Source organism: Corythoichthys intestinalis, chromosome 5 (assembly GCF_030265065.1).
Source record: "Corythoichthys intestinalis isolate RoL2023-P3 chromosome 5, ASM3026506v1, whole genome shotgun sequence".
NCBI classification, from domain to species: domain Eukaryota; kingdom Metazoa; phylum Chordata; class Actinopteri; order Syngnathiformes; family Syngnathidae; genus Corythoichthys; species Corythoichthys intestinalis.
Genome location: NC_080399.1, coordinates 42,547,689 through 42,575,650, shown reverse-complemented (window position 1 = coordinate 42,575,650; position 27,962 = coordinate 42,547,689). Strand labels below are relative to the sequence as shown.

General features: G+C 39.2%; 1 protein-coding gene and 1 non-coding gene across 4 annotated transcripts; one reads left to right on the top strand and one right to left on the bottom strand.

Annotated features, from left to right (window-relative positions):
• The first annotated feature begins 19 nt into the window (after positions 1 to 19).
• hal (histidine ammonia-lyase) lies at positions 20 to 20,493 on the top strand. Of its 3 annotated transcripts, XR_009063318.1 has the most exons (21): positions 20 to 297; positions 2,627 to 2,687; positions 2,774 to 2,801; positions 2,883 to 2,957; positions 3,039 to 3,111; positions 3,202 to 3,268; positions 3,341 to 3,378; positions 4,693 to 4,818; positions 6,408 to 6,547; positions 6,683 to 6,730; positions 7,530 to 7,677; positions 7,769 to 7,864; positions 7,992 to 8,050; positions 8,168 to 8,248; positions 9,644 to 9,709; positions 9,784 to 9,949; positions 10,028 to 10,162; positions 14,373 to 14,481; positions 14,582 to 14,651; positions 14,759 to 16,146; positions 18,699 to 20,414. XR_009063318.1 is itself a non-coding variant. In XM_057837503.1 (20 exons), exons 1-20 carry the CDS (start codon positions 51 to 53, stop codon positions 14,888 to 14,890), a joined length of 1,965 nt encoding a protein of 654 aa, XP_057693486.1. In that variant the 5' UTR covers positions 20 to 50; the 3' UTR covers positions 14,891 to 16,707. The 3 variants fall into 3 exon arrangements, 2 of the variants coding, with proteins under 2 accessions (XP_057693486.1, XP_057693487.1); XM_057837503.1 differs by lacking the exon at positions 18,699 to 20,414 and having other exon boundaries at positions 14,759 to 16,707; XM_057837504.1 differs by having other exon boundaries at positions 296 to 378; positions 14,759 to 20,493.
• On the bottom strand, positions 20,283 to 20,370 carry trnay-gua (transfer RNA tyrosine (anticodon GUA)). Its single transcript is given in 2 exon segments — positions 20,283 to 20,318; positions 20,334 to 20,370. It is a non-coding gene; the product is annotated as a tRNA-Tyr (tRNA).
• Positions 20,494 to 27,962: the final 7,469 nt, after the last annotated feature.

Here is a 27,962-nt window from a genome sequence, read left to right as displayed (position 1 = left end):
CTTCTGGAGGACCGCAACCCCCCAGTCACTCAGTGCGCCGCGATCCCGCCATGCCTCGCTTTACCGTCCACGTTCGTGATGAGTGGCTGGCGGTTCCGTGTCGGGACAGCTCATCTACCATCCGCTGGCTTGCCCAAGAAGCCCTCAAGCGCTACATGAAGAACAAACCGGACAACGGCGGCATCCAGACGCTCAAGGACACCCGCTTCGTGGTGCGCAGGTGTCAGGGGCTCGGCCTGCTGGATGCGGACGACACCATCGATGACGTCCTGGAGGATAATGACTTCGTCGAACTGGGTTAGAAAGAATCCCAATCAGCCTTTACAGGGGGGTCCTCGGTTTACGACGGGGTTCCGTTCCTAACAGGGATAGTTGTACGTAAGTCAGAACGCAACGCATCGTAGGTCACTAGTAAAACGCAATATTGTACTGTTTTTGTAGTCTAATAAAGTCATTTTGTAGGAATCGTATTGAAAAGTTACAAACAGTGGAATTTGAGAGTGCTTTCTTGTGCTGTGTGGCTCCTAATATTACGTCGGTGGCAAAACTCCCTGCACACGGTTTTCAACTTTAAGTTGACAAAATTATCGTCAAAATTTGAATTTGAAAAATTGTGGCTGTCAAAATATTTTTCACCACTGTACCAATGTTAAAATACTGTAGTAATAAACATAGAAAATACCCGTATGAAAGACACTTCCAGAGTACAAATATGAAATTATTACTGTAATTTCTCGTGAACAATATGCACCCATGCACCGCTAAACGTCAATTTAATGAACCATCTTATTATTTTTATTTAAATTTCGCATGTACTTGTGTATAATACACAGCCTTAATATATAATGACTAGTTTGCAAAGTATCGTTTACCAACCATGCTTTTCAAATTATGGTCAAAGAAAAATAGTAACTCAGTGGACTCCTTAACCATAGTTGTGCGTTGTCGGAACCGAGGTCACCCTGTATCGGCCACTCATTTGAATAGATACAAATTTCATCGCATTGTACAAATAAGATTGCTATCTGTGGATTTGTATTGCTGCTTATCTATCGGATGTTGTCTTGTTCTCTCAATGACAAAATGTTAACAATACGATAGAGACAACTGTTTTCTTATACCAATTCTAATTGATGCAGAGCATTCATTTGTCCAAAAAACTGTTTTGAATTGTGCAAAAAACTATTCAGAAGATATGAAAATGTACACACCCTACCCTGTTCAAATGCCACATTTTTGTTACAAATACAAAAAAAGACTTGTGCGTGAAGAAATGAAGCCACTGATCATGAAGCTGTCACCACTATATTTCACTGTACGTAAATAATGGTGGTCTTTGGGTAAGGAGAAATGTTGTGTTTGCGCTAAATGTCCCATTTGAAATCAGAGACAAAAAGTTCAAGTTTGTTATATTCAGACTAGACATTTCGCCACAAGAGTTTGCGAGATTTCAAGTGTTTTTGGAACAATAGAGCCGAATTTTATTTGCGGTGAAGCGGTGGCACTTGAAATGCTGACCCGTATGTGCTGACTCCAATTAAACATGAGTTGAAATGTAATTTCTGAACATGGCTGCCTCCCCTATTAGAAAGCGGGTGGGCACATTTGTGCTACCATCTTTACTAAGTTGTTTACCGTAAATTTCGGACTATAACCCGCTACTTTTTTCCTTCATTTTGATACCTGTGGCTTATAGTCCAGTGCGTCTTATTTGTTGATTTATTTGGGTTTATTTGACAGTGGCTTCATAAGACTGTCATAAGACCGTCATAAATATGACATGACACTATCATGAGCAATTTTGAATGCTTTTGTCATTAAGTGTCATCCGGCAAATTATGTCACTAACTCCATTTATGTCCAGCTTGGATCTTTTACATCCATTCAGCAGTGAGATAATTTGCCAGATAACACTATATGACATCTGTTATAAGCATTCATTAATGCTCTGGACAGTGTCGTGTCATAATTATGATTGTCTAATGACAGTCTTATGTCACCATAAAGTGTTACATACCATAACTAGCAATTAATGAAACAACTGGAACAGTAACTGAAGAAATATTTAGCCCAGAACATGAGTTTTGATTGTTATTTACATGGGCAGCGCTGCAATGTATGCTAGGAGGCATGTTGGACGACAACAGTGTTGACAGCAGGTGGCAGCAGAGGTTGATTGTCTCCCCCAAGGAAGCTGTGATGACCAAATGAAGCTTCTTGAAGCGATGAGAAGCTTCATGCTGGTTCATTTGGTCTTATGACAGTTGTATGATGCTCCTGTCAAATAAAGTGTTACCGGTTAATATGTTTTGGTGTAAATACCCCATAATTCAGTGAGGACAGCTGCGGCTTATAGTCCAGTGCGGCTTATCTATGAACAAATGCCGTTTTCGTGAAATTTGGGTATTTTTAGGGTATTTCAACCTCTGCTGTATACATGATGACAACACATACATTTATTTGTTGTTCTACAGGTTGTCGGTCACATATTTCATTTTTATTTGAACAAAAACTTGGCGTTTGAACAGGGGATACAATATTACAATAACAATATTTCTTTCATTATTATTTGCTGATTTTATTAGACCGTCTACAGGAAGTGAGCAAAAATATGTTTTTCTTACAGCTATCGAAGGAGACACTATGTGTCCGGACTTCATCCCATGCGAGCCTGGAGTTTCCAATCTGTATCCATTTCAATAATAGTATAAATTAATGACATTTCCATGTATACACAATTTTTATCCTTACATGAATCATGCAAATAAAATAGCACAGCAGCATACAGAGAACCTGGAGATGTAAGTTTATGCATTTGCAATATTCAGCCTTTCCTTTAATCTGTTGCATACTGAATGTGTTCTGTATTCTTTCCCATTCAGTTTATTTGTTTGGACGGCAACAGCCTGACATCAACCGACCTGGTCAACTTAGGCAGAGGCCTTTACAAGATAACAGTCAGTAACAATCAAACACGCTTGGCTGTTAAGTGTTGATCTTTGACTCACGTTTGTTTTGCATTCCGCCTGACATTTCAGCTGACACCAGAGGCAGAGAGGAAAGTTGTGCAATCCAGAGAGCTTTTGGACACCATCGTCAAAGAAAATAGAGGTACACTAGGTCATGTCAATACAAACATACAAGGGATGACATTGTGATCAACACATACAAATCAATTTCGTTGGTTCTTTTGATTTACAGTTGTTTACGGGATCACCACTGGTTTCGGCAAATTTGCTCGAACTGTCATTCCAGTCAGCAAACTCAAGTAAAAACATATTTCACTTGAAAATTTGAATGTTTGGAGCTAAAACCCGACTTTATGACTCATGTTGCACAGAGAACTGCAGGAAAACTTGGTGCGCTCACATTCAGCAGGTAAAACACAACTACAAGCATGATTGATTGCGGACAGATTGCAGGCCGATTTTTTTGTTGTTGAATTTTTTAAATATTTTTACTTGTAGAATGTTTGACATGTACAAAAAATTGTTGACTTTCTTTGATTTTGATGACATGCTTACCTTATACTGTAGATTTTATGTTAGAGGTAAGTTGACTTTATTATTGAATCATTAGAATCAGTCATTAGATATCAAAAAAGTGAAATTCATAGATTATATATATTGTATACGTAGATACGTCCACACAGTATGAATAGGTATTTATGTTATTTGTGGAGCTCTACAACAAGAATTGCCGATTTTTGCATTGATATGACATTAATCCAACATATTGAGAACAACGTCAAGGGTTAGACAATTTAGTTCTACTTTCTCCTACTACTTTAAACATGAAACCTGTGCCAAAGGAGATCATTCATTTTTGCATTTAGCCCCTAAAAGACTATTTTGTTTCTATTTGTAGTTTAGTGAACAATATAAGGATGTTTTCTGTTACATGATGATATAGTCAATAAACATATCAATCAATATAGATTCATTCATTTCAAGCCAATCTACTACCAATTTCTATATTAAATAAGACATTTTTTGTCTGTTTCAAATATAAAATTTCCATTTGGAATTGCCTGGTATTGGCGTGGTTTTGTGGTTGACATATTTTTGCTACAGTTAATATGGGATCCCATTTTGTTATGAGGGTATTCTTTGTTAAAACATACAGTAATATTTAACACATTAAATACATATACTGTACACTGTAAAACTAGTGGTGCACTCTGAGAGAGCAGACTTCCGTCATGCCCCAAAATGTCTTTCTATTATCATCATATGACATACCCTGCAAATTTGAGTTAAAAAGACTAATCTGTTGTTAAATTAACGCAAACTTTTATGACCTCTGCTATCACTACCTCAAAATTTGATCACCTCTTCCGTTTCATCTTACAAACATAACCTGATTTGATAATAGTTTGATAATAATCTATTGATTCATTCGTGTGTTATCTTGAACACAAACAGACAGACGATCAGACATACAGAAATGAGTACAGAACCTCCGCCTTCCATAGGTTTCAAAGGTAATAAGTAAAATGATGTATTAAAATAAAGAAAGAGAACTTCATAGATTTGCCTTCAATGTGAAAGTAAAGCAAGTGCGAATGCTGACTGTATATGCCCTGAGATTGTTTGGGGACCAGTCTTGGGTCAGTTTGGATAGTGTCCATTCAGCCTAGACAAGGCAAGCGCTACAAAGAATGAAGACATTAAATGTCAGTACGGTGTGCAGGTGTGGGAAACCCCCTGAGCCCGGAGAGGACCCGCATGCTGCTGGCTCTGAGGATTAACGTTCTGGCCAAAGGGCACAGTGGTATTTCTTTGGAGACTCTTCACGCCATGATCCAGGCCTTCAATGGTAAGCGGTAACAACTTCATTTTTTTGTCCAGTTTGGTACAGAGTACCCCAACATATAGAAATGATTGATTGATTGCTTGATTAATTTTGTTTGTGTTGCAAGGCAATTAAAGGGCCTATAGTGTCCAGATGGACCATTTTCACGATCAAGCTGACTTTATGTATTTTTTACTCAAAACTTGGCTTTATAGCTGGTGACGAAAAACGAATGTACTATATACCGTACTGTAATTAGTATATGGCGGATAACACTCAGGTGACTTGTAGTTCCGCTCTGAGCCCCCCCCCCACCCATTTAGCCAAATTTTAAAATTGTCCTATACGCATGTGTGATACATCAATGGAAAGCTTAAAATCTCATCTGGGGTACGAACCCTAACCCAAAAAAAATAAAAAAATTAAACAGCAAACCCCAACTGAAGGTGAGAGCACAAAAGAGCATAATTAAAGACACCATGATTTTAATGGGATATTATTGCGTACTTACCTCTGTTCGATCAAAAAACTCCATGTAGCATGTATCACCGAGTGTCAAGACACAGTTGTGAATGGCCACAGCCAGATTTTGGGGGGATTTTATGGGTGAAACATGGTAATACAACAACGGTTGCGATGCAGAAATAGCAGACATCAAGGAGTGGTCGAAATTTTCTTTATATATTTAACCTTTTAAACGTTTTTTTTTCATCTTTTCTTTGTTTGGATGGATTATTCATCATCTAAAATATTGGGGGAAATGCAACAGTAACAATAAAAATACAGTTAAGCAATAGTTGTGAGATAGATATTCGTGACTTATTTACAGACACTTTTTAAAATTGTGACGTAATTTGTTTAAAAGTTTAAAATATGCGAGTGAATAATTTTTTAAAGTCGTTTTTTAAAAAAAATAAATATTAGACATCATTTAATCATTCTAAGCTAAAAATGACGGACATTTCGAATAATAAAAATAAATACTTACCTTCTTTTTATGGCTGGGTTTAAACAAAAGCGGTTGTGCGACGTCTGTAAATGGGGGTCGCCAGTGTAAAACGTACAAATTGAAAATAGTTCGAGGGCTCAATGTGCCATGAATCTGCGATGGCAGCATATAGACATATTGTTTTATCAAACACAAGTTTTTTTGGCTTAAAATACAGCAGTTTATTTTAAAGACGGGCGCAAGAGCAGAAACTGCTTTTTCAGCCTTGTCTGTGTTTTCCGCCAAATGCAGTATTTAGTCATGCTAAGAGGCCCACCCGGTTGTATTTGAACTGTCTCCTGCATGCAAGTTTTTATTAAATTTTATCTATCATTTCTTTGTGCTTGCCCTGTCTGTCCTCTATAAAGAGTTCATGATTTTCCCATGACAGTTTACAACATCTTTTTTCGAGGTTCTAAGCTCAGGCTGTAACTAACAATTATTTTAATAGTTGATTAAACTGTATGTTATTTTCTCCATGAATCGATGACAAATCAATATTCAAAAACAACAAAGTATGAATTCCAACGTGTGACATTTTGTTACAAGAAAACTCATAGGTTTGGCGACTCATAAGTCAGTGAACCACTATTTTTCGTTGGCTAACTTAATTTTGACGTTGCAGCTTCCTGCCTTTCGTTCGTCCCTGAGAAGGGCACAGTTGGTGCCAGCGGAGACTTGGCACCACTCGCTCACTTGGCCCTGGGGCTGATGGGCGAGGGTAAAATGTGGTCACCTAAGAGTGGATGGGCCGACGCCAAATACGTAAGATAAGCTCTCATGGCTGCTGACTGGCTTGCTCGCAGAAGGATGCAAGGTCCAACAGGAAAACATATTTGTATTTGACGACCCCTGACCTTCACCATGTTTTTTCCCCCTCTCTCTTTCATCTGTGACCAGGTCCTGGAGGCCCACGGGCTAAAGCCAATTTCGCTGAAGCCCAAAGAGGTAATATTGAAAAACAACAGTTTGCTGTCATATTTAATATTTGCACAAAGAAGGGTCTCTTGTACAACATTGCATCATCCATCCCAGCTATGGGATTCAACAAGAGTAGACATTCAGGCTGTATGGGGTTGAGGGAGTAAGCGCGGAGTATTTACCGTCATGGTCAATGAGTCGTATAGCAATCATTGGCAATCTTGGACTTTTCACAATTACAAAATAGAAGGTCTAACAAATCAGACATGTCTTTTGCTGGTCTAAACATTTCTTCCAAAGACATTGACCATTAGGTAGAAATTATTCTGTGGTATGTACACTAACTGTTTTAAGACATATTTGTCTTAAAATGCTGGAATTTTTTCATCCCCAATTCCTCACTGTTTTCCCCTCCTGTTTGTATCGAATCTGATACCAAACATTTGCTAGAAACTATTTGTAAACATAAACGTGATAACAAATTCGCAAATGGACAGTTCATATTGCCCTCTTCTTTCCATCCAGGAACAAGTTGGGTTATTCGTTTTTTTTTTTTTTTTTGCCATTTCTGAGCTGTTTGTGTCTGTCATGATGCAAAGTGCCTCAGTTGCCATGACTGATTGTGTGCCCTCGTACTGTGCTCTTGGCAAGAGCGCACGATGACCAATCGGCGTCTAGTTGTTGTCGCACTTGTAGTTTGGCCACTCGCTCAGTACAAGACAGAACAAATATATGACAGCATGTTAATCTGACACAAAAAGTATTGTGAACGATAAAAACTTCCAGTGAATGACTTCATTATATCGAGTTTTTCCTCTTCTGGCAGGGCCTGGCTCTGATTAATGGCACCCAGATGATCACCTCGCTAGGGGCGGAGGCTGTGGAGAGAGCCCAAGCCATTGCACGCCAGGCAGACATCATTGCCGCGCTCACTCTTGAGGTGCTGAAGGGAACCACCAAGGCCTTCGACAGCGGTGAGTAGCATTGTGCCACCTTAGTACATGTCTCTGACAAAAATGTCACAACATCATATTTGAGTTTCTTTGCGACGTCCCTCCGATACAGACATCCACTCTTTAAGGCCCCACCCAGGACAAATAGAGGTGGCACAACGCTTCCGGTCCTTGCTGGATTCGGATCACCATCCTTCCCAGATTGCAGGTGGGTGAAAGGTAGAGCCACATTTTTGCAATTGAATGAGAAGCACCTTTTTTATTGAAGGGATTAAAGTCCAGACCCACCCGCAAGAGGTGAAAGTCCTAAAATATTTCATTGCTGTTGTGTTCAGAAAGTCACCGTTTTTGCGACAGAGTCCAGGATGCCTACACCATGCGCTGCTGTCCTCAGGTAAAGTGCAATCAGAGAACCCCAAATCACACATTCATGCCAGCTGGCTTCAAAATCACCACTTGTTGAGCTGGTATGTATTCCTTGACCTAATTCTTGCGCCCGTTCTGTTTGAAGGTCCACGGCATTGCCAATGACACAATTCAATTTGTCCTCAACATCATCAATACAGAAATCAACAGCGCTACTGACAACCCTGTATCCTCCATTCTAGAAGCGTCCATAATTGTTTGTTGTTGGCAGTTGGGATTAACTCAGGTTGCTCGTCAAGCAAGAACCAGCATTGTTTTTGGTAGTAGTTTTAGTCAAAGATTATATTAATAGAGTATGCTGAACACCAACAATTTTCATTGTTGTCCTTGGTTTATCACAACGTTTTCCTGAGGTGGCGACATAACCTGAACCTTTTTGTCCTGACTGAGGATACGTCTACACTAGGACGGATAATGGCCTTAAACCTGTAATTAGTTTGACTGTACAGCATGTCCGCTACACTACTATGCCTATTATCCGGATTAGTTGTTAGACCGATAATGTAGGCGGGTAATATTACCCACCGCTTAATATTGACTTCTGTCTCCGTACAACAATCGGATACTAAGGAAGGGACGTCATGCCGTCGCCATTTGTAGTGCGGCATGACGGCATCGTAAACAATGGAGGCGGATGATCAGGGCGTGGCATTCCTGCTCCTCTTTTCATTTCCACACATTTTTCTTGAACCTTCAAACTACGTCTGAATAACATGCTTCAATTTGTGGTCCTCCCATTGCGGATAACGCGGAGATGAGCGTTTTTTACAGAGCTTGTCACCTGCGTAGTCTCCGATCAGCCAACTGCGGGGCTGGCCTCTCCCAACTTAATGCCGACCGAATATAAGTATATAAACTGCGTAGAGGAGGCAAAGAGGCGCTCGATCAGTTTTTTTCCATGACATTTCTGCCTGTCAAAACTGTCGCCACTTTCAGGATCGCCACTGTTATGCACAAGCACTCCTGGTTGCGGCTTCCAGGAAATATACGCAGCGCCACACCATATGCTTCTATTTGTTATTTTCCAAGTGGTGAGAGCGCAACTGAGCATCGATTGTAATATCCCAAATAACAATGTCAGGCTTTCGTTTTCTAAAGATTTATTTCAATCACAACTCACCGACTGCTCGTAAAAGCCGAGCTTGTTCTCCCTTCACTCTCGCGTGATGCAGTCAATTAATTTCACGAAAAAAAAAACAGTGATCACAAAATAATGACAGTCTAGAAAGTGAAGTAATTTCAAAATTTGCCGCCGGCAAGTAATGAGTTTCCGGTTCAGAGGTAAACCGCTTGGGCGATGACCTAACATATAAGGCTGCTCCTTTCTACGCAAGTGTAGTTTGCGCAAATGCAGGCGTACCTTGCAGAAGTGGGGTGGTCTTAAATGCACCTTAAACGTAAGTGTAGACAGGTATAGAGATAGTCAGCAAAATACCCGGGAGAAAATTATCTGTCCTAGTGTAGACATGGCCTGACTTTGAATGATACCTGATGGAAGACATTTGAAATAATTAACATTATCCACCCTGTACTAGTCACCTTTTCCTATTGACGATACAAGATGGTGTTTGCTGAAAGAGGTGAGACTATTTCAGGTGGAAATTTTCACGGAGAATACCCAGCAAAGGTAAGTCAAACACAAGAAACCATCAACTTCCAGGTATTCTTTCTTTCTTTTCTCAACCTTCACCTTCCTTTCAGGCTTTAGACTTTCTAGCCATTGCGGTGCATGAACTGGCTTCGATCAGTGAGAGGAGGATCGAGAGGTTGTGCAACCCATCTTTAAGTGAGCTGCCAGCCTTTCTCGTCAACGATGGGGGCCTCAACTCAGGTTTCATGATCGCTCACTGTACTGCCGCTTCTTTGGGTGAGGCTCCCGTGTCAACCCCCTCTCCGCTCTGCCTCCCCCTTGTGACTATTTCCTCCTCACTAATTTCCCGTGTAGTTTCAGAGAATAAAGCTTTGTGCCATCCGTCTTCCGTCGACTCCTTGTCCACCAGTGCTGCTACGGAGGACCATGTATCCATGGGGGGCTGGGCTGCAAGGAAGGCCTTGAGAGTAGTAGAGCATGTGGAGCAAGGTTAGGAAACACATCTCTCTCTTTTCAATGGCGTACCGCAAGCAACACGTCACTTTTGCTCATTAATATTCATGAGGTTAGCAATTGTTGCCAGGCGGGTCAACCTCCCGTTTGTCCCTCCCATTTGTCCGTAATAGTAAATGAATGGAAATAGTATACGAATGAGATTTTTACTGAGCTAAACCTAACAGTTCTGTCCGAAAATGATGTCCCTAGTGCCTAGTGGTCACTGGTAAAAATGAGGAAGAACATACAAATGTTCAGTTAAAGAGATGTCTTGAGTGTAGATGGCTGAAAAAAATGGGAAAAAGAGCCGACCTGATCCTTTTTTATTGACACCTTGTTCTTGTGTGCATTGCCTTACGCCATGACAATGAAATTCTCCTGCTTCAACAATCTATCCCTTACCACCATATGCCCTGTCTTTCGTATATATTATATCCTCTGGTTGTCTTACGTCTCTGACTGTTTTTGGGGGCAATTTACATTGCTATTTTTGTGTAGCGATCGCAAATGCTACTCAGTGACAGCCAACGAACACTTTTAATTTTTTCATTAATTACAAATCTTAATTCTATAATTTATTTACACTTCCCCCTTACTAACGTTTTTTTTTTTTTTTTTTTTTACAACAAGGAAGGTAACAGTGGCAGCCAGATGCCATTTTAATTTTTTCAGGTCATTCATTCTCAGACAGAAGCAGCACAGCAAAACGCCATGCTAAAAAATAAATAAAAATATCAAAATGGCTTACCTCTTCGTCTTCTGTAGTACCATGGCCCCTAACAAAATGTTTACTGCATATGAAATGTGAATGGCTTCACCTTGCTGGCGTTAAACTGTTTTTTTTTTTGACTTCCGCGCAAGTTGATCCATTCTTCACATTTTTTCCTCCGAGTTTTTGGTTCGGGGAACGTATGAAGAAAACATCCTTCATATGTCATAATGTCTTTTCTACAAGTTCCATAGCAGCAGTGTTTGATCGGCATGTTCTTTTTTGAAAGATTGCCGGAGAAAACAAACAGAAATAACATGGATTGTATGTGAGGGCGTTTCTATAATGTCCCACTTCTATGTTACGATGGCGACGTCACGGTCTAAAAATAGCATTCGTGCGGTATGCTATTGCTCAGTACCTACTGGGCAGTATTAGTCAAGGCCGTAGGTTTGCATAGGGACGGTAGGGACATAACACTACCGACTTTTCAGGATGCTCAAATTGTCCCCACCAACATTTAAGCAACCTAATTTGCATATATAAATGAGTTCAGTTATATAGGTAATTTTGTGTTTCCAAATGCTGTAAGGATAGAATCGACCCTTCCATTATTAAGTGAATTACCGTAATTTTCGGACTATAATCTGCTCATTTTGAATTCTGCGTTTTACAGTCCATTGCGGCTTATTTGTAGGTTTATTTAGATTCATGGGTAACACTTATTTGACAGCGGCGTCATAAGGCAAGGCAAGGCAAGGCAAATTTATTTATATAGCACAATTCAACACAAGGCAATTCAAAGTGCTTTACATCACATGAAAACCATAAAAATCACATTTAAATCAACACAACGTAAAAACCAAGACAAAAGATCGCATTTAATCACAGAATAAAAATAAATAAATGAAAATAAAACAAAAATAGAAATAAAGCCAAAACTACTACTAATAATAATCATTGAAATCAGCAATGGAGATATGCACAAGAGGAATAGAAGGCAGGTAGATTGAAATATATAGACAGTTATGGATATGCAGTGCTAAACAAAAGCGTTTTTAGCCCTGATTTAAAGGAGCTAACGGTTTGAGCATACTTCAGACGTTCGGGTAACTTGTTCCAGAGGTGAGGAGCATAATAACTAAATGCTGCCTCACCCTGCTTGGTTCTGGTTCTTGGAACATGCAGAAGACCCGTTCCAGACGACCTTAGGGGTCTAGATGTCTCATAGGAATCTAACAAGTCAAGCATGTATTTTGGTCCAAGGCCATTAAGTGTTTTGTAGACGAGCAGTAGTATTTTATAGTCTATCCTTTGACTCACTGGAAGCCAGTGTAGCGATTTCAAAACCGGTGTAATGTGGTCCAGCTTCCTTGTATTTGTGAGGACTCTGGCTGCAGCATTCTGTACTAGCTGCAGCTTCCTGACTGATTTTTTATCAAGACCTGTAAATATACCGTTGCAGTAGTCCAATCTGCTGAAAACGAATGCATGCATAAGTTTTTCCATGTCTTGTTGAGTCAGAAGCCCCTTAGAGCCCCTAAGACCGTTATCTTGCAAATTATGTCACTGACTTCATTTATGTCCAGCTTGGATCTTTTACATCCTTTCAAAATTGAGATAATTTTCCAGATGACACAAAATGACATCCGTCATAAGCATTCGTTATTGCTCATGGCAGTGTCATGTCATAATTATGATTGTCTTATGGCACCGCTGTCAAATTAAGTGTTACCAAATACCATAACTAGCAATTAATGAAACAACTGTAACAGTAACTAAAGAAATAATTAGCACAGAACATGAATTTTGATTGTTATTTGCATATAGCGCTGCAATGCATGCTTGGAGGCATGTTAGAAGACAACAGTGTTGACAGCAGGTGGCAGCAGAGGGTAATTGTCTCCCCCAAGGGAGCAGTGACGGCCAAATGAAGCTTCCTAAAGCATTGAAGCTTTGCAGCCAATTGGTTCAAAGCTTCATGTTGGTTCATTTGATCTTATGACAGTCTTATGATGCCGTTGTCAAATGAAGTGTTCCTGGTTAATATCTTTTGGTGTAAATATCCCATAATACAGTGAGGACAGCTGCGGCTTATAGTCCAGTGCGGCTTATCTATGAACAAAGGCCGTTTTCGTATCAAATTTGGATGGATGGCGGCCTATAGTCAGGTGCGCCTTATAGTCTTAAAATTACAGTATTTTCATTATGTTAAGACTTACATTTCCCTCTTTTCACTTGCTGAATGTGCCGGTCCATATTTTCCCATCAAATGCATGTTTTATTGGCTGATGTCTTGCATTTTACTTATTGTAAAATGTAGTTATTTATTTATTTTCTACATTATTTAATTTAAAATATTTTATTTGAAGCTTAAGCAGACATTTTTTCAGATAATCATACATTAATCATAGTCGAGGTAAAAATGATCTATGTAAGTATGTTAATATGATGTAAATTTTGCAATTAAATTTGCTAATAAAATCTAAGTTTTCAAAATGGATCTTTAGTAGTTTTTGAAAATAAAGGTTTGAATGGAACGGTGTATCACCTGACCAATACACATGAAAGTTAGTATAAGTCAATACAGATTTATTTTGGATTGATCATTTAGGCTATCAATTAATCATGTTCATATTTGTGTGAAATGTTGCCCTAACCCCCGTTGACTCGATCAGTTATTAATGTTTCGTCCCCAGCAAAAAGTGTAAATGCAGGTTATGCTGTTATACCGTCCCTACCAATGTTGAGGCCAAACTTATGCCCTTGGTATTAGTGCAATGCCTTGATTTATGAGTACCCCAACAAATCAGCTATTTTAAGTTATGAGCTTCTTTGTTTTGTGCTGTGACCATATTCAAGGTACAAGCATGTCAAGCGCAAACACTCCCAGTCCTCATGTCTGCTGCCTCACCAGTTGTGGTAATATTCCCCAGATGATAGAAAAAGGAAGATCTCCTTTCACATTGAGGGACAGGAGATTTAGCTTTTTTCCCTATGTTGTTAAAGGGTCTACATATTGTCTACAGGTTATTAAGAAAGGAGAGCAAGAGAATCATCATTCTGAAATTGTAATCTTACAATCATGCATAGCTTCATGCATGTTGGCTGAAGTAGTTTAAGGATAAAATGTTGTCTTAAGTTTGTCCGTTTGCGAGTTAAATTTCTTGGCCAATGCAGTCTTTGCTCTCACTTTACTGACGCTTGTACTTTGTCATATCTTCTCTGTGTTGAACTGGTGCATTCTTCGCCAATAGTTTTACTCCATGTAAGTGGTAGAGAAGGCAGAACATTTGTTGGTGAAGATTCATGAACAAAAGGGAAAAAAGTAATTGATATTCTCTGACGACTATTCTTTGACCTAATAATTAAATAATGTGTGGAAAAATATAAGGCAGAAAGAAACCGAAATAACAGGCTGAAGACCAGAAGGGATGTTGAAGTTGACCTTTTTTGTTCATTTGTGTCATCTGAAATGTTTGTATCTGTGCTCAGTTCTGGCCATTGAGCTGTTGGCAGCCTGCCAGGGCATTGAGTTCCTCCGCCCACTCCGCACCACGACACCGCTGGAGAAGGTCTATGACCTGGTGCGCAGTGTAGTCAAGTAAGTCAAACACATGAGGGCCAAGGTACAGAAACCGTCATGCTCAAGTGGAAAAGAGGTACAGGATGGTTAATAGTTAGCCACTGTCCCACTTTTCCAGGCCGTGGATTAAAGATAGATTCATGTCTCCGGACATCGAGGCGGTGCATCGTCTCTTGCTCGACCAGAAGGCAAGTGATGAACTTAAATGAAGCTAAAGTCCAATTCAAGTCCACACACCTGGGAAGTCAGAAGGGCTCATTATTTTTCTGCATGTTTTTACATACTCTTTAACTAGGTTTGGACCGTGGCCAAGCCCTACATTGACAAATATCAGACTGAGTACATCCCTGAATCTCGTCCGGTCTCTCCGACTGCCTTTTCTCTGGAGTCGCCGCCGTCGCCCAGAAAGCGCTGTCGCCATGACTGAAGCGACGCGGTCACAATAAGGGATGCATTTAGTCTTGAGTGACAAACCTCGAACACTGATGGTAGATGTCAGTATACTATAGAAATACTAAATTGATTATTTTTTAATTTTGGAACTTGTATGTATGTATGTATCTATCTGTCCTATTTTCATTTAGTACTGCCTCACAACTACCTCAGCCATTATACTTAACTGCATTGCAGTCCCATCTTTTAAACATTGTTGTATAAATGACATCTGGAATAAGTACAGTATGTTGAATTATAAAATAGTTAGTAATACAAATCTGAAAATAACTTGTTGTATGTTATCAATTCCTTCTTCTAGCAGTTTTAGTAGTTCATATTTCCATATTTAGCACTTACTGTTGAACTTTCAGTCAGGGCCAGCTGAACTATTATAAGCACTCACGTAAATTTATAACCTAAATGCAAGTATTTGTTCCATGAAATTGCATCCATTTATTCTCAACTGTCTATTGTCGTCATTACGGAACGTCATGGCTACACTGGTTCTGGTACTTATATGTCGATCTCTGATTCCCCTCCCCGACAATATCCAATTTAATAATTAAAAAAAAAAAAAAAGAAAAACCCCGAAAGCATTGCTTACAAGTTTGTTAGTCATGAAAATAGGCTTTTATACAATCAACGGTTTAAAGAAGGGAAAAATACATTTGCTTTTGTACTACGTAAATGCCTTTTCAGTCTTTTTGATTAAGCGGAAATGTGAACTAAGGTTGGCCAACCATGTTTTTGAATAATATCAATGGCTAAACAATTATAAGCATATTTTTGTTTTTGTTTTTTAGCGCAACCCTTCCAGATTCTTTGTTTAACCCATAGCAACGCCTTTGACAACGAAAATGCCTTTCTTCGGCAATCTTCGGAAATTACGTCACACTAAGAAGTGCGGGGGAAGTCCGCCATAGAACAGTATTGTTTGTTGCATTGTTTCTCGGTAAGATGCCATGGCGGTGTGTGGCGATGTTTTGTTCTCACTCAAACGAAAAGTTGTATGAGTGGCCAAAGGATAGCAGGGCATGTAAATGGACATCTTTCGTTAGCACGAAGCAAATGAATTTCACACCATCATCGAGTAGTGTTCTCTGCTACAAACACTCCGAAGATGCCTGCTTCCTTAACCGGTCTGCTTATGATCAAGGATTTGCCAAAAAGTAAGTGTGATTTTTGGATAGATGACTGATGACTTTGTCAAAGCAGAGCTGCCAACTGTTGTGGAATGAACCGTAGACAGTGGCGGAGCTAGACTTTTATCCTTGGGGTGGCCAGGGGGTGGCCGAGGCTATTTCAGGGGGTCCACAGACTATAACAATGCATTTGTTTCTTGACTTATCAATTGCAATCGGAGTGTCAAATGTTGAAATGTACATACTAAGCACAAAGGAGATGAGATTTATGTATATTTAATTGGCATTTTATTAACAATGCAGAACGTTCAGAAAAGCATAATCTTCGGTTATTGTGAGAAGTCGCAAAACGTTTCACAAAGTATTTTTATTTGTATGCCCGAGCCCGAAACCCCCCCGAAATTTTACGTTTTATTTGTAGGCTCGAGCCCGTAACCCCCCCCCCAAAAATGTATGTTTTATTTGTGAGGACTCAGGAGGAGGATGCGATGCGTGGTTGCAATGTGCATGATAACAAATTAAAGCCTGTCTTTTGTAACAAATTTTCCCAGTTAAACAATACTGTAAGATGCATACTTAATATACATTTATATCTTATATTTTATCTTTTACATTTGTGTGTCTGTTCTATCATGTGGATAATTCATGCGTCATTTCCATGGCAAAATGAAATGCACATTTATTTTAAGTCGCATAGAAGTGGACCATTTCAAATCCCAACTGGGTCACTTTCGTATGTGGTTCAAATCGAAACTGGGCCACATTTTTCCAGAATGTGGCGGCGGTCTGAACTGTCAAGTCTCCCAAATCGGAATTCATGCAGCAGTTACATCTGCAAAGAGCGAGAGCGGCAGGGAGGATGGCAGCGATGTAGCTGTTCATTAGCGATAGCGCCTAGCTTGAACACAGCTTTTACGCAGGAGGCGGGCTTGACCACAGTCATAAAAATTATATTTTATATATTTTATTATATTATTATATTATCTATTCTATTATCTATTATATTATCTATCTATATCTAAGATATTTTATCTTTTACATTTGTGTGTCTGTTCTATCATGTGGATAATGCATGTGTCATTTCCATGGCAAAATGCAATGCACATTTATTTTAATTTCTTCGAGTTGGCAGAAAAAAACGCAAGTTTTCTTTATGTTTAAATAGTCTACCTATTTTTATGATCATTATAAATTCATTTACACAACGAAATAACGCTGGAAAGGTTTGTTAAATATATTTCTGTGTGGGATATTGTGCTCACTACGCGCCTCTCTAACAAGGAGAGGAACAGCGGCATATACAAAAATAAACTAAAATACTTTTAAATAACATTCTTTAATTTAATGACTCGCATCAGAACACACAAAAGAACAACCTGCCTTAAGGAGCACTGAAACAAAATAAATAAGTACATTTTAAGGAACACAATGCACGAACTCCACGATGTCCTGCTTAGCACAAAGAGGTGCAGCCCCCGAAACAAATGATAATAACGATGTTTGACAAATACCTTTTAGGCCAGTACAATTTTTAAAATGCCTGCTCAGCGTCAAGGTGCCAATCTTTCTGCTCTCGTACGAGAGCAAAGCGCCACATTTGTTGCATTCGGCAAGGCCGACACAGTTTTATGTAGCATCTTCCACTATCAGTTGAAATCCTTTCCACACACCACTCGTGGATTCTTGCCTTTTCAATCCCCCCGTCTTTAGTTTGCTTTTCACCTGTTGCTGCTCTACTCGGGTCGGTTCGGGTTCGGGCTCAAAATCTAGGCTCTACGGGCTCAAGATCTAGGCTCTACTTGGAAGCTAGACGCCATGGGATATAACGTTAACGTTTGCTTGATGCCGTGGCTCTCTGCTAGTAGCGAAAACAACAACAAATCTCCTACCTACAAGTTATTTTAAACATTGACTCATTAGCACACCAGCATATAACTTACTTTACGACGAGGATTTCAGTGTCCGTGAAGGGTATCCTTCGTCTCCTTCTTTGTTGTCACTTTGTTTATCTTCTGTCAAGTTCACAGTGTCAACGATGACCGACTCAAATCAGACTCAAATCTTCCTCTGTTTCAGTGGCAATTCTTCTTCTCCTAATGAAAGCGGATTGCAACGCTTTGTGGTACATAGCGCCAACTACTGTACAGGAAGGACTTAGCAGTCGGTGCCGCGATATGTCAATCACCTGGGGTGGCACCTGGGGGGTCCAATCAGATTTCAGGGGGGTCCAGTGCTACCCCGGCCTCCCCTCTAGCTCCGCCCCTGCTCCTACCTACAAGTTATTTTAAACATTGACTCATTAGCACACCAGCATATAACTTACTTTACGACGAGGATTTCAGTGTCCGTGAAGGGTATCCTTCGTCTCCTTCTTTGTTGTCACTTTGTTTATCTTCTGTCAAGTTCACAGTGTCAACGATGACCGACTCAAATCAGACTCAAATCTTCCTCTGTTTCAGTGGCAATTCTTCTTCTCCTAATGAAAGCGGATTGCAACGCTTTGTGGTACATAGCGCCAACTACTGTACAGGAAGGACTTAGCAGTCGGTGCCGCGATATGTCAATCACCTGGGGTGGCACCTGGGGGGTCCAATCAGATTTCAGGGGGGTCCAGTGCTACCCCGGCCTCCCCTCTAGCTCCGCCCCTGACCGTAGAAGCTAGCGACGTTAGCCAAAAGCTAACTCGTGGCAATCCCCGATCATAGTTGTTGTTGGGTTCGCTTGGTTAAACATGTTTAAATTGTGCTTCATCTACGATCTTGTCCGAAAGGGTTATTCCACTGTCAATCGGGAAAGGGGTGTGGATGTGCATATAAGCGGGTCGGCGTTGCGGTATTTCACAGTCACGTTGCCGTAAGAGACACACACCGCCGGTGAGTTTGTGCACATTTATTTATATTTGTATTATGTATTTCCACCTTCATGCTTCAAGCATTGCATTGCATTTGTACGGATCGGCGTTTCTTTCACGGTGATCGCTTGATAGCCTTCTAGTTTGTGTTTTACGAGAGCCACTGACAGGTGACAATTGACAACAAGCGTGTTGGTTTTAATGTCTCGTAGCGAATCAGCGAGCGCGTAGGTCACGCAGTGAATCATGGGAAATGTAGTCTCGGGTCAACACTGAAGTGGTGCTTTGTAATCTGTTCGCTTGTGTGAAAAAACTACATTTCCTCACGCCATTAGACGCCACTTTCTGCCGAGAGCCCCAAGCTGTGTTCGTACTGTTAGCTCCATGTGTTAATAAAGAAACAAAGTTGTCAGCACGTCGTGTGTTCGATACCTTTGTCAACAAAAAGCTCATAACAAGACACTATGCACGCTCCGTTCAAGAGACGCTGGGACTGGAGAGCTGTGAGTTGTAGGAGCCGAGCGGAAAGCAAAACTTCGCGGTCGAATGTGGCAGCAGTCCGCTATTATTTTGTTTTCTTATTGTTGCCACAATAAAGTGGAGAAAGCCATCAACGACTCATCTCCTTCTCCCCCCCCCTACGTTTTTATATTATTATTTTATATGCAAGAGAGCTGCTGGATCTGCCAAAATGAACATGGTCTGATTATTGTTTCTTAAAACAATGTCATCAGATAGACAAAAACATCAAATTATGTGCAAATGCCTGCATCTTCAAATCATGAAAATAATAACAGCCTATATCTTACCAATCTTGTAATCTCGATAGGTCTTCTCTCCATGTCAGGTCGTCTAGGCACATTGATTGCATCCTGATTAGCATCTGGCTAATACATGTAAGGTCCAACATGAAATTCGAAACCTCCTCTTCTTCCTCCAACTCTTCGAAAACTTGGATCTCCTCCCTTGCGCTCGATCTATTGCTTATATTGCTGTTTGAATCATTGTTTGAAGGGCTTTGTATGGCGGCCGTATGTATGAAGCGCTGCCATCGCTGGTCTCGGTGTGACGTATCACTTCGGAAACGCGATTATTTTGTCAAATAAACAACATATAAATTATTTTTTTCATGCTTTATTTGTTGGACAATGTTTAATTACTTTAATTGTGACCCTATTTGGCATGTTATGAAGTTACTTCACATTTCTGCTTTAAGTAAAGGAATATACTGTTTCAGTGTTTCTAGTTTTATCAGAATATCACAAGTATGTCTTGTAATGAACTAACCAATGTGAGTGCTTTTGGTCTATACCATAAAATGGTGCTTAACTGCTACACTTGTAGTAATAAACAACGTCGCCCAAAAATATTTTAGGGGTATAAAAAACCTTTCCTTCGAGCCGGATTTGAACCAGCGACCTAAGGATTACTTCAATGTAACTCTACAGTCCTCCGCTCTACCAACTGAGCTATCGAAGGTATTCGCCAATTAAACGGAAATACAATAGAGATGGTTCATCCTACCGTGCTAACGCTACCCTCGGATATTGTTTATAAAGTATAAGGCTAATGTCTGTGTCACGCTGTGAGCCAAAGAGACAGGCAATAATATCTGACAGCCGCTACAAACCACGCCACGTCTCTACAAACTACGCCCACATGATGTTACCTTCCTACATACTACCCCCACATGCGTCTCATAGATATCACTCGCATATAGAACTAGATGTGAAATGACGTACTCAGCGGCGTTAATAAACAGCCGCCATCTTAAAGCAGTAGACTTCTGCGGCAGGATCTGTTGTAGAGAACCTAAGGTGAGTCACTTTTTCCCATAATACTCCAAAATAGATTCAAGATTCAAGATGTTGCCTATCTTTAAATGCTTAAACAATTTTAACATTTTCACATGTCGAAAGTAGACAGAAGAGAAATTAAGCAATAATGCAATAACGGGAGCAATTTTAACAACTTTAACGGTTGATTCACAATATTAGATGATTTCCAAACATAGCAAAGGTTACAATCTAGTTATCGCAATATCTGTATTATTCTTGTGTCTAGTTAAATTTAGGGTAAATAATTGGACTAGGGCCTATGGTCCCTAACCCCTTTTAAACTTCACATAGCAAAGTTAACAAATTATTCGCGCCACCGTACCAGCAGCAGGTGTGGTTTGGAGCGGGCGTAGTTTGTAGCAACTGTCGGCTGCAGTCAGACCCTACTCGAGACAGAGGTGTTGTTGGCCATTTTGCATCGCAAATTTTTGATAAATACATATACATAACATATAACTGTATAACATTACTGTATAGAGCATTTACTTTTGAATAGCTGTAGACAATGTCATTTTTCAAACAGATTGGTTTCAGAGATGCAGTAATTTTACTGCAAACTTTTTTAACCAACATCCATCTTGAATCCTAGCCACGTTAACATGTTTCTATATAAATCAAACTGTTTGTAAATCCTTAAAGAAGTTCAGTGAGTTAAGAATATTTTAGTGGAGAAAAAAAGCACTAACCTTACGCTGGCTACAACAGAGCCCGCAAGGGCAGTCCTCCGATGTAAGATGGCCCCCAGTAAGTTGCTCCGCCTATCTTAATACATCTAGGTTTACATATATAACATCTATGATGCCATCTCGCACGTTATGAAAAAGTGGCCCATACACGCACAAACTACATCATAAGTATTAATCTCAATCACGCTAACAGTTTGAAATTTGGTCTATATGCCCAATATAAATTGTGCAATATTCATTTGATGCACAGGCTTTGCAATCGACAGACCAACAGTGCTGGCTCTCAGTGGCTGGTGGGATGCTTGATGAATATCCTTTTACAGTCTGGAAATAAAGCTGAACAGCAGTTGTGGAACGATCTGTCATCTCATCAAGCCACGAGTGTAGGAAGTCTACATGCACTAGGTGACTAAATAGACAGTAAGATACCCATGATGTCATTTGGAGGCTTGTTAGACACTCTTGGGTGCATCTGCACAGTCCTCTCCACCCAAAGTTCAAATTTGAAAAAAGAGATCAATGTTCCGTCTGGAATGCAGTTGCACCTTGAGATACGAGTGGGATTTTCTCCATGACCACACTCCTACCTCAAAACACTCATATTTCACATGATCTTTGCCCCATTGAAAGGAACGGAAAATGACATTCTTCATTCCAGCATTGCAAAACAAAACAAAATTGTGTTATTTATTATAAATTAGCATTCTTTAATACTTTACTTACATAAAGTAATGCCCCAATCAACATTTATGTGAAGAAATAAACCGTGTTTGTTTTGTCTGCCACAACTCTACACTTTATTCATAAAACGAAGTAAAAAAAAATAATAATAAATTGAACAAGCGATGCCCATAGTTTAAAAAAATAACTTCTTGGGGCGCAAATGTTTAAGGATACCATTTGCAGACATATTGCTTTAGTAGTGCTTTGATGGCCATTCAGTATTAGAGCATCAGCAAGTAGACCATGACCCTGCCAAGGTCAGAGCAGTTTCAATAATATTCTATACCTTGACACGCTAACTCATAACTCAATCTGAATTACGGTTTTTCGGGACAGTGTCTGAAAATCAGAAAGAAAAGCAAGATTCCAAAAGTGTGGCATGGGTACTAATTTTACACAGGGTTCCTCTAGTGGTCGACAAAAGAACCGAGGTAAGTACCGTGCAGATGCTGTACAAATGCAGTGTTTACATTCAAGCTTTCCATAAAGTTACAACAACATGAAATGTTCTTTTTGTTAATCTAATTGTTTTTCCTAAAATCTCACCGAAAAATATACACAATCGTATACATATCCATCTGTACTTCTTTATACCGCACTAGTAGATATACAGTAAGTACACTGTCATGTCCATGTAAAAGATTTAGCTTCAAGTAACTGATATGCTTTAATGATATACTGTAGTGGAATGGAATTTGTGTTGTGTAATAGAGAACAGATGAAGCTTTAAAAGAAAATGGAATTTGTTTGTGATGTTTGTTGCTCTTCCCCCCCGCTTGCAGAATACCTTTGAGACTCTCTTATTATTAAATATCCTTCCTGCTGGAATGCGGCGACGGGAAAACACGCAAGGGATTTCCACTAGCATGACAACGACGAAAAGCTTGCCTGAGTAAGCCTCGTCGAGGGTGAATGCATGCACAGAGCTGCCATAGTTAAACAGCAGAGGTTGTCACTGTGACCTGAGAGGCAGTATTGCAGGAATGTCCTGATCCGACTAGACCCTGGGAGGCCACGGGAAATAAATGCAGAAATGCAACCACCCCCTTTGACCTGCCACATAAGAGTTTAAAGGTAAAACTAGGAAAAGCTTTTGAAGTACAGTGTTCTGGAACCAAAATATATTATTTCAGTATACCCAATTTAAGTATCTGGATCCTACATTTATATCCAGTTGATTTGATTGACAATTGTTTTATATAACACACGCTATATACTAGTTCAATTCATAACTAAAAAACAACTAAAAATGACCAAAAAATGGCTATTTAATTTCGCAATTTTTGTTTTTATTTGATTAAAATTTACAAAGTAAAATGAGTTATAGGTAAAAATTTGTGAGGCACCAAAATTTCTCTTACTGAAAATTTGGAACTGTGGAAGTCTCAAAGGCACTTTATATTGTTAAGGACCAAAATCAGCAAAGCAGCATGAGACAAATATGAAAAATTTACACAGCAAGTCCTGACCAGAAATTCTAACCCAATACCCCAATGAATATGAGCCACTATTATCACACTAACATACAAAGTTATTTTCATTATAATATTATATATTATTATATTTTCATTATACCTCGGTGCCTTGAAATACAACTGAGCTTTTTTTTATTTTATTTTTTTTTTAGCTTTTATAGTGCTTTGACTTGCCAATAAAAATTTTTGAAGCTAGCACTCTATGGTGACAGGGAAGTCAAATTGCTTCAGTTCACAAGGAGCAGTTTGGAAAATTGTTGACAATTCTTCAAGCTGTATATCGCTTTTCCGTGTTTAGAGCCAAAGTAAATATACCACACAAAAAAGTTTTGTTTTCCTTCAAACAACATATATTTCAACTCAAATGGTGGCTTAACACGTCGACAGAAAAGTAACAATATTCACAAGTATGTCTTCTTTATCCTCTGCTAAGATACCCGAGGAGCTCAGACCAGTCTCACGATGATGATTTAATGTATAGCTGTACACTTGTATTATACTGCCCACAGGTGGCCTAAGCATGTACACTATTGAGATTGACTCAGCACAATAATGAATTTAACCAAAAACTGTTGCAAATACCAGTTTCATTTGTGTGGATTTACACTAATTAAATTTCATGTTAAGTGTTTTATAAAAGTACATTGTCATAGAGTTCTATTTTTCTTACTCGTAGATAGAGTACAAAGTTTTTTGTATGGAGGCTGAAACAAATTGATAGCATTTCCACTCATATCAGTAAAGAAAGATGATTTGAGATACAAACAATTGTGGTTACATGCCTATCACAAAGTGCCATTGTAATTTTACAGCGTGAGAGCCGGTGAAGTCGTCTCTCAAGTTGTTACAAGCTGAAAGCCTGTCAAGACGCCACTCAAGTAGTTGTTCTTGTTCTTGTAAAAACTTAAGGCGTACTCCGATTGGCCATGAACGATTTTTTTTAAATTTTATGTATCAGAACTGATTAATTATCGTGCATCGATTTTGCCTGTGGGTTGGGTGTTAGCCAGTAAGGGACAGTCTTCAGCCTGTAGTAGCACTTCTGCTAAAAAATGAAACATGGTATTTGTGCAGGAACCTTATTTCAAGTGGTTTCACACAACTGCTTTAAAGTGCGTACGACAGGAAAAAAGTGTTAAATAGCATTGTTATGTGAATTAGAATCATATTTTGAGACGATCTGACTATATACAACAATTTGGCGAAGCGCAGATGATAAAAAATTAGTCTTTTAATCTGCCGTTCAGCCATGCCTACCATTATAGGGCTCCAGCGTCCCCAACAGGAGGATGACGTCAGCAGGGTCATGATTTCATCTGATTTAGAATTCAACCAGCCACAAAATGCAAGCCACCTCCGCATTAAAACGTGTGCCATGATCCCAGTGTTTGACGTAGCACAAAATACGATGTTTACTCACTTCCTCGTAAGTCCAATTGTCCCACAGTAGTAGGGCTTGTTTTGACCACTATCCGCGGTGAAGGAGAACCTTTTGAAACCAAAAAGGCTCCCATGCCTCTCCCTGGTGCAGCAACAATTTTCTGCGTGAAGTGAAAAATAAACGAATCTGCCTAATCAGCTGAATCCTTAGTCCATCTGTACGCTATAAAGCAATGCTGTATTGCGAGATGCTGACTTGGGTGACGTCACATTCGCATTCGTCCTAAACCCGAGACTGATGCTGGAAGTCACTCATTTTCATGGCGCAGGATTCAAATAAAACGATCGCTTCCACACACATCCAAGCAGTCCATTTCATTCAGAAGCATGAAACACTGTGTGAAATATGAAATAAACATGCTTTTTGGTGTCATTCGCACTTTAAGTAACTACTTCAAAAAGTTAAGCTATTCTTATTCAAACCTTTTACATGCAACATGTGTAACCACCTTTTGTTTTCTCACAATAGGAGTGTTAATTTTAAATACTTATTGTGATTTTGTTAATATTCTGGATGAGTGGGGGACCCTAGTGCTGAACATGGACATAACTGGCAATCATACCCCACTGTTACGCTCGCGAGAGGCAACAGAGGCACTTTGCATCCCTCAAGTAAACACAGAAGTCAGGCACACGATTACGTGTTTTTTCAACCGAACACACTCCAGCTATTTACAGACAACACTACTTACAGTCGTGGTGTCACTTCACCCTCAACCCTTTGCGTTTTCTTACACGTGCACTTAACCTGAGTGTGGCTGATTAACTCTGCTAGTACTTTTAACTCTGCCAGGGATTTCTGTGTCCAACTCACTTAACTGCGACCGGTCCAAGAGCGATCTTAAGACTGCTATTGCTAAAACAACACCCAAATCAACACCAATCAATTAGAAAATAATTTACACCCAAAAAAATAAAATCCACAGATTTTGCTGTGTATGGCAACCTCAGAGGGACAAAAGTCATACAAATTGTGCAATCACGTTACATACTGTATATATTAAGCATTGCTTTTTCATAAGTGTTTTAATTGACTATTACATGATAAATACAACAATGGGTTATGTAATTTGTAAAAAAACACAAAGCTAATACCTGTATGTGTATACAATGAAAAACACCTATTTGAAATGTAATTTTATTTATGTTATGAATCGCAAGCCGCTGATGTGGACCCCAATCACAGACCCAGAGATTAGGAATAGTGAACGTTTGTATTTAATAAGTAAAAGAAAAGGGAGCATGCAAAAAATGCAAGTGTGACAAAGTATAACTAAGGGAGCACGCCAAAAAACGCGAGTTCATAACAAATAACAAGGTACAAAAAAATTTGATTACAAAGTCCAAAATAGCACCAAAAAAACGATCAAACTAGGACACAACCATATAGAAACGTCGAGAAGCACAAAGATGATGAGGCACCCACAGCGGTAAGCAAGTCAAGTAAGCAAGCAATAGTCCGACACTTGCAGATGGTGATAGGCAACCCTAAATAGTAAGCATTCCTAATGCGCCACAGGTTTGTCAGATGGCCCCACCCATCCGGCTCAATCAGGTGCTGAATGAGAAAAAAGGACCTGAGAACGCACACAGCATGACAATTTAATTTAATCACGTTACATATATATATTAAGCAATGCTTTATCATCAGTGTTGTAATTGACTCTCTTACAAAATTAATACAACAATGGGTTCAGTAATTTGTAAAAACACAGAGTTAATATGTCTTTACAATGAAATACAAGTATTTCAAATGAATCACGTTACACATACATAAAACAATGCTTTTTCATAAGTGTTTTTATGGACTGTTTTACATAATTGCAAGGGCGTAGGTTTGGTCTCAACATTGTTAGGGACGATATAACAGAATAACCTGCATGTACACTTTTTGCAGGGGACGGGACATTAATAAGAACAAACCGATTGGGTGACTGGGGGTCAGGGCCACATTTCAGATGAATATGAACCTAATTAATTGATAAGCTAAATGATCAATGCAAAATAAATCTGTATCGACTGAAACTAACTTTTATGTGCATTGGTTCAGGTGATACACTGTTCGATTCAAACCTTTGTTTTCAAAAACTACTAAAGAAACATTTTGAAAACTTCCAGAATAAATGTCTGGTTTTTATTAGCAAACAAACATAATGAAAATAATTCACTTCATAATGGTCGAGTCAATTCTATCCTTACAACATATGGGAAGAAAATCTAAATTCCCTATATAACTGAACTCATTCTATAATGCAAATGAGGTTGCTTAAAAGTTGGTGCATGGGGACAATTTTAGCATCCTGAAAAGTTGGTAGTGTTATGTCATTACCGTCCCTATGCAAACCTACGCCCTTGCATAATTGATACAACAATGGAATCAGTAATGTGTAAAAACGCAAAGCTAATGTGTATATACAATGAAAAACACCTATTTAAAAGTTAAAATCACGTTACGCATATATTATTCATAAGTGTTGACGCTCTTACATGATGAATACAACAATGGATTCAGTCATATTTAAAAGTTAAAATCACGTTACGCATATATTATTCATAAGTGTTGGCGCTCTTACATGATGAATACAACAATGGATTCAGTCATGTGTAAAAACACAAAACTTAAGTCTATATTCAATGAAAAACACTTATTTAAAAGTTAAAGTAGTGCATGTGCATTTTTTTGAGTGCACTCATGTTTGTTGTTTTCACTTGTGTGTATGTATATGTCCCAAGTGTGATTGGTAAGGCTTGGAAGAAGGTCGCCTGTTTCCCTATGTTGTGACTTTCAAATTGCTTTTCTAGGGTCAAATACTTGAACTCGTGCTGAAAGGATATAAATAGTACTGTAATAACATGGAAGAATAATCACCGTCACTGTTCATTTTTTTTTAACCCAATGCATTATTGCT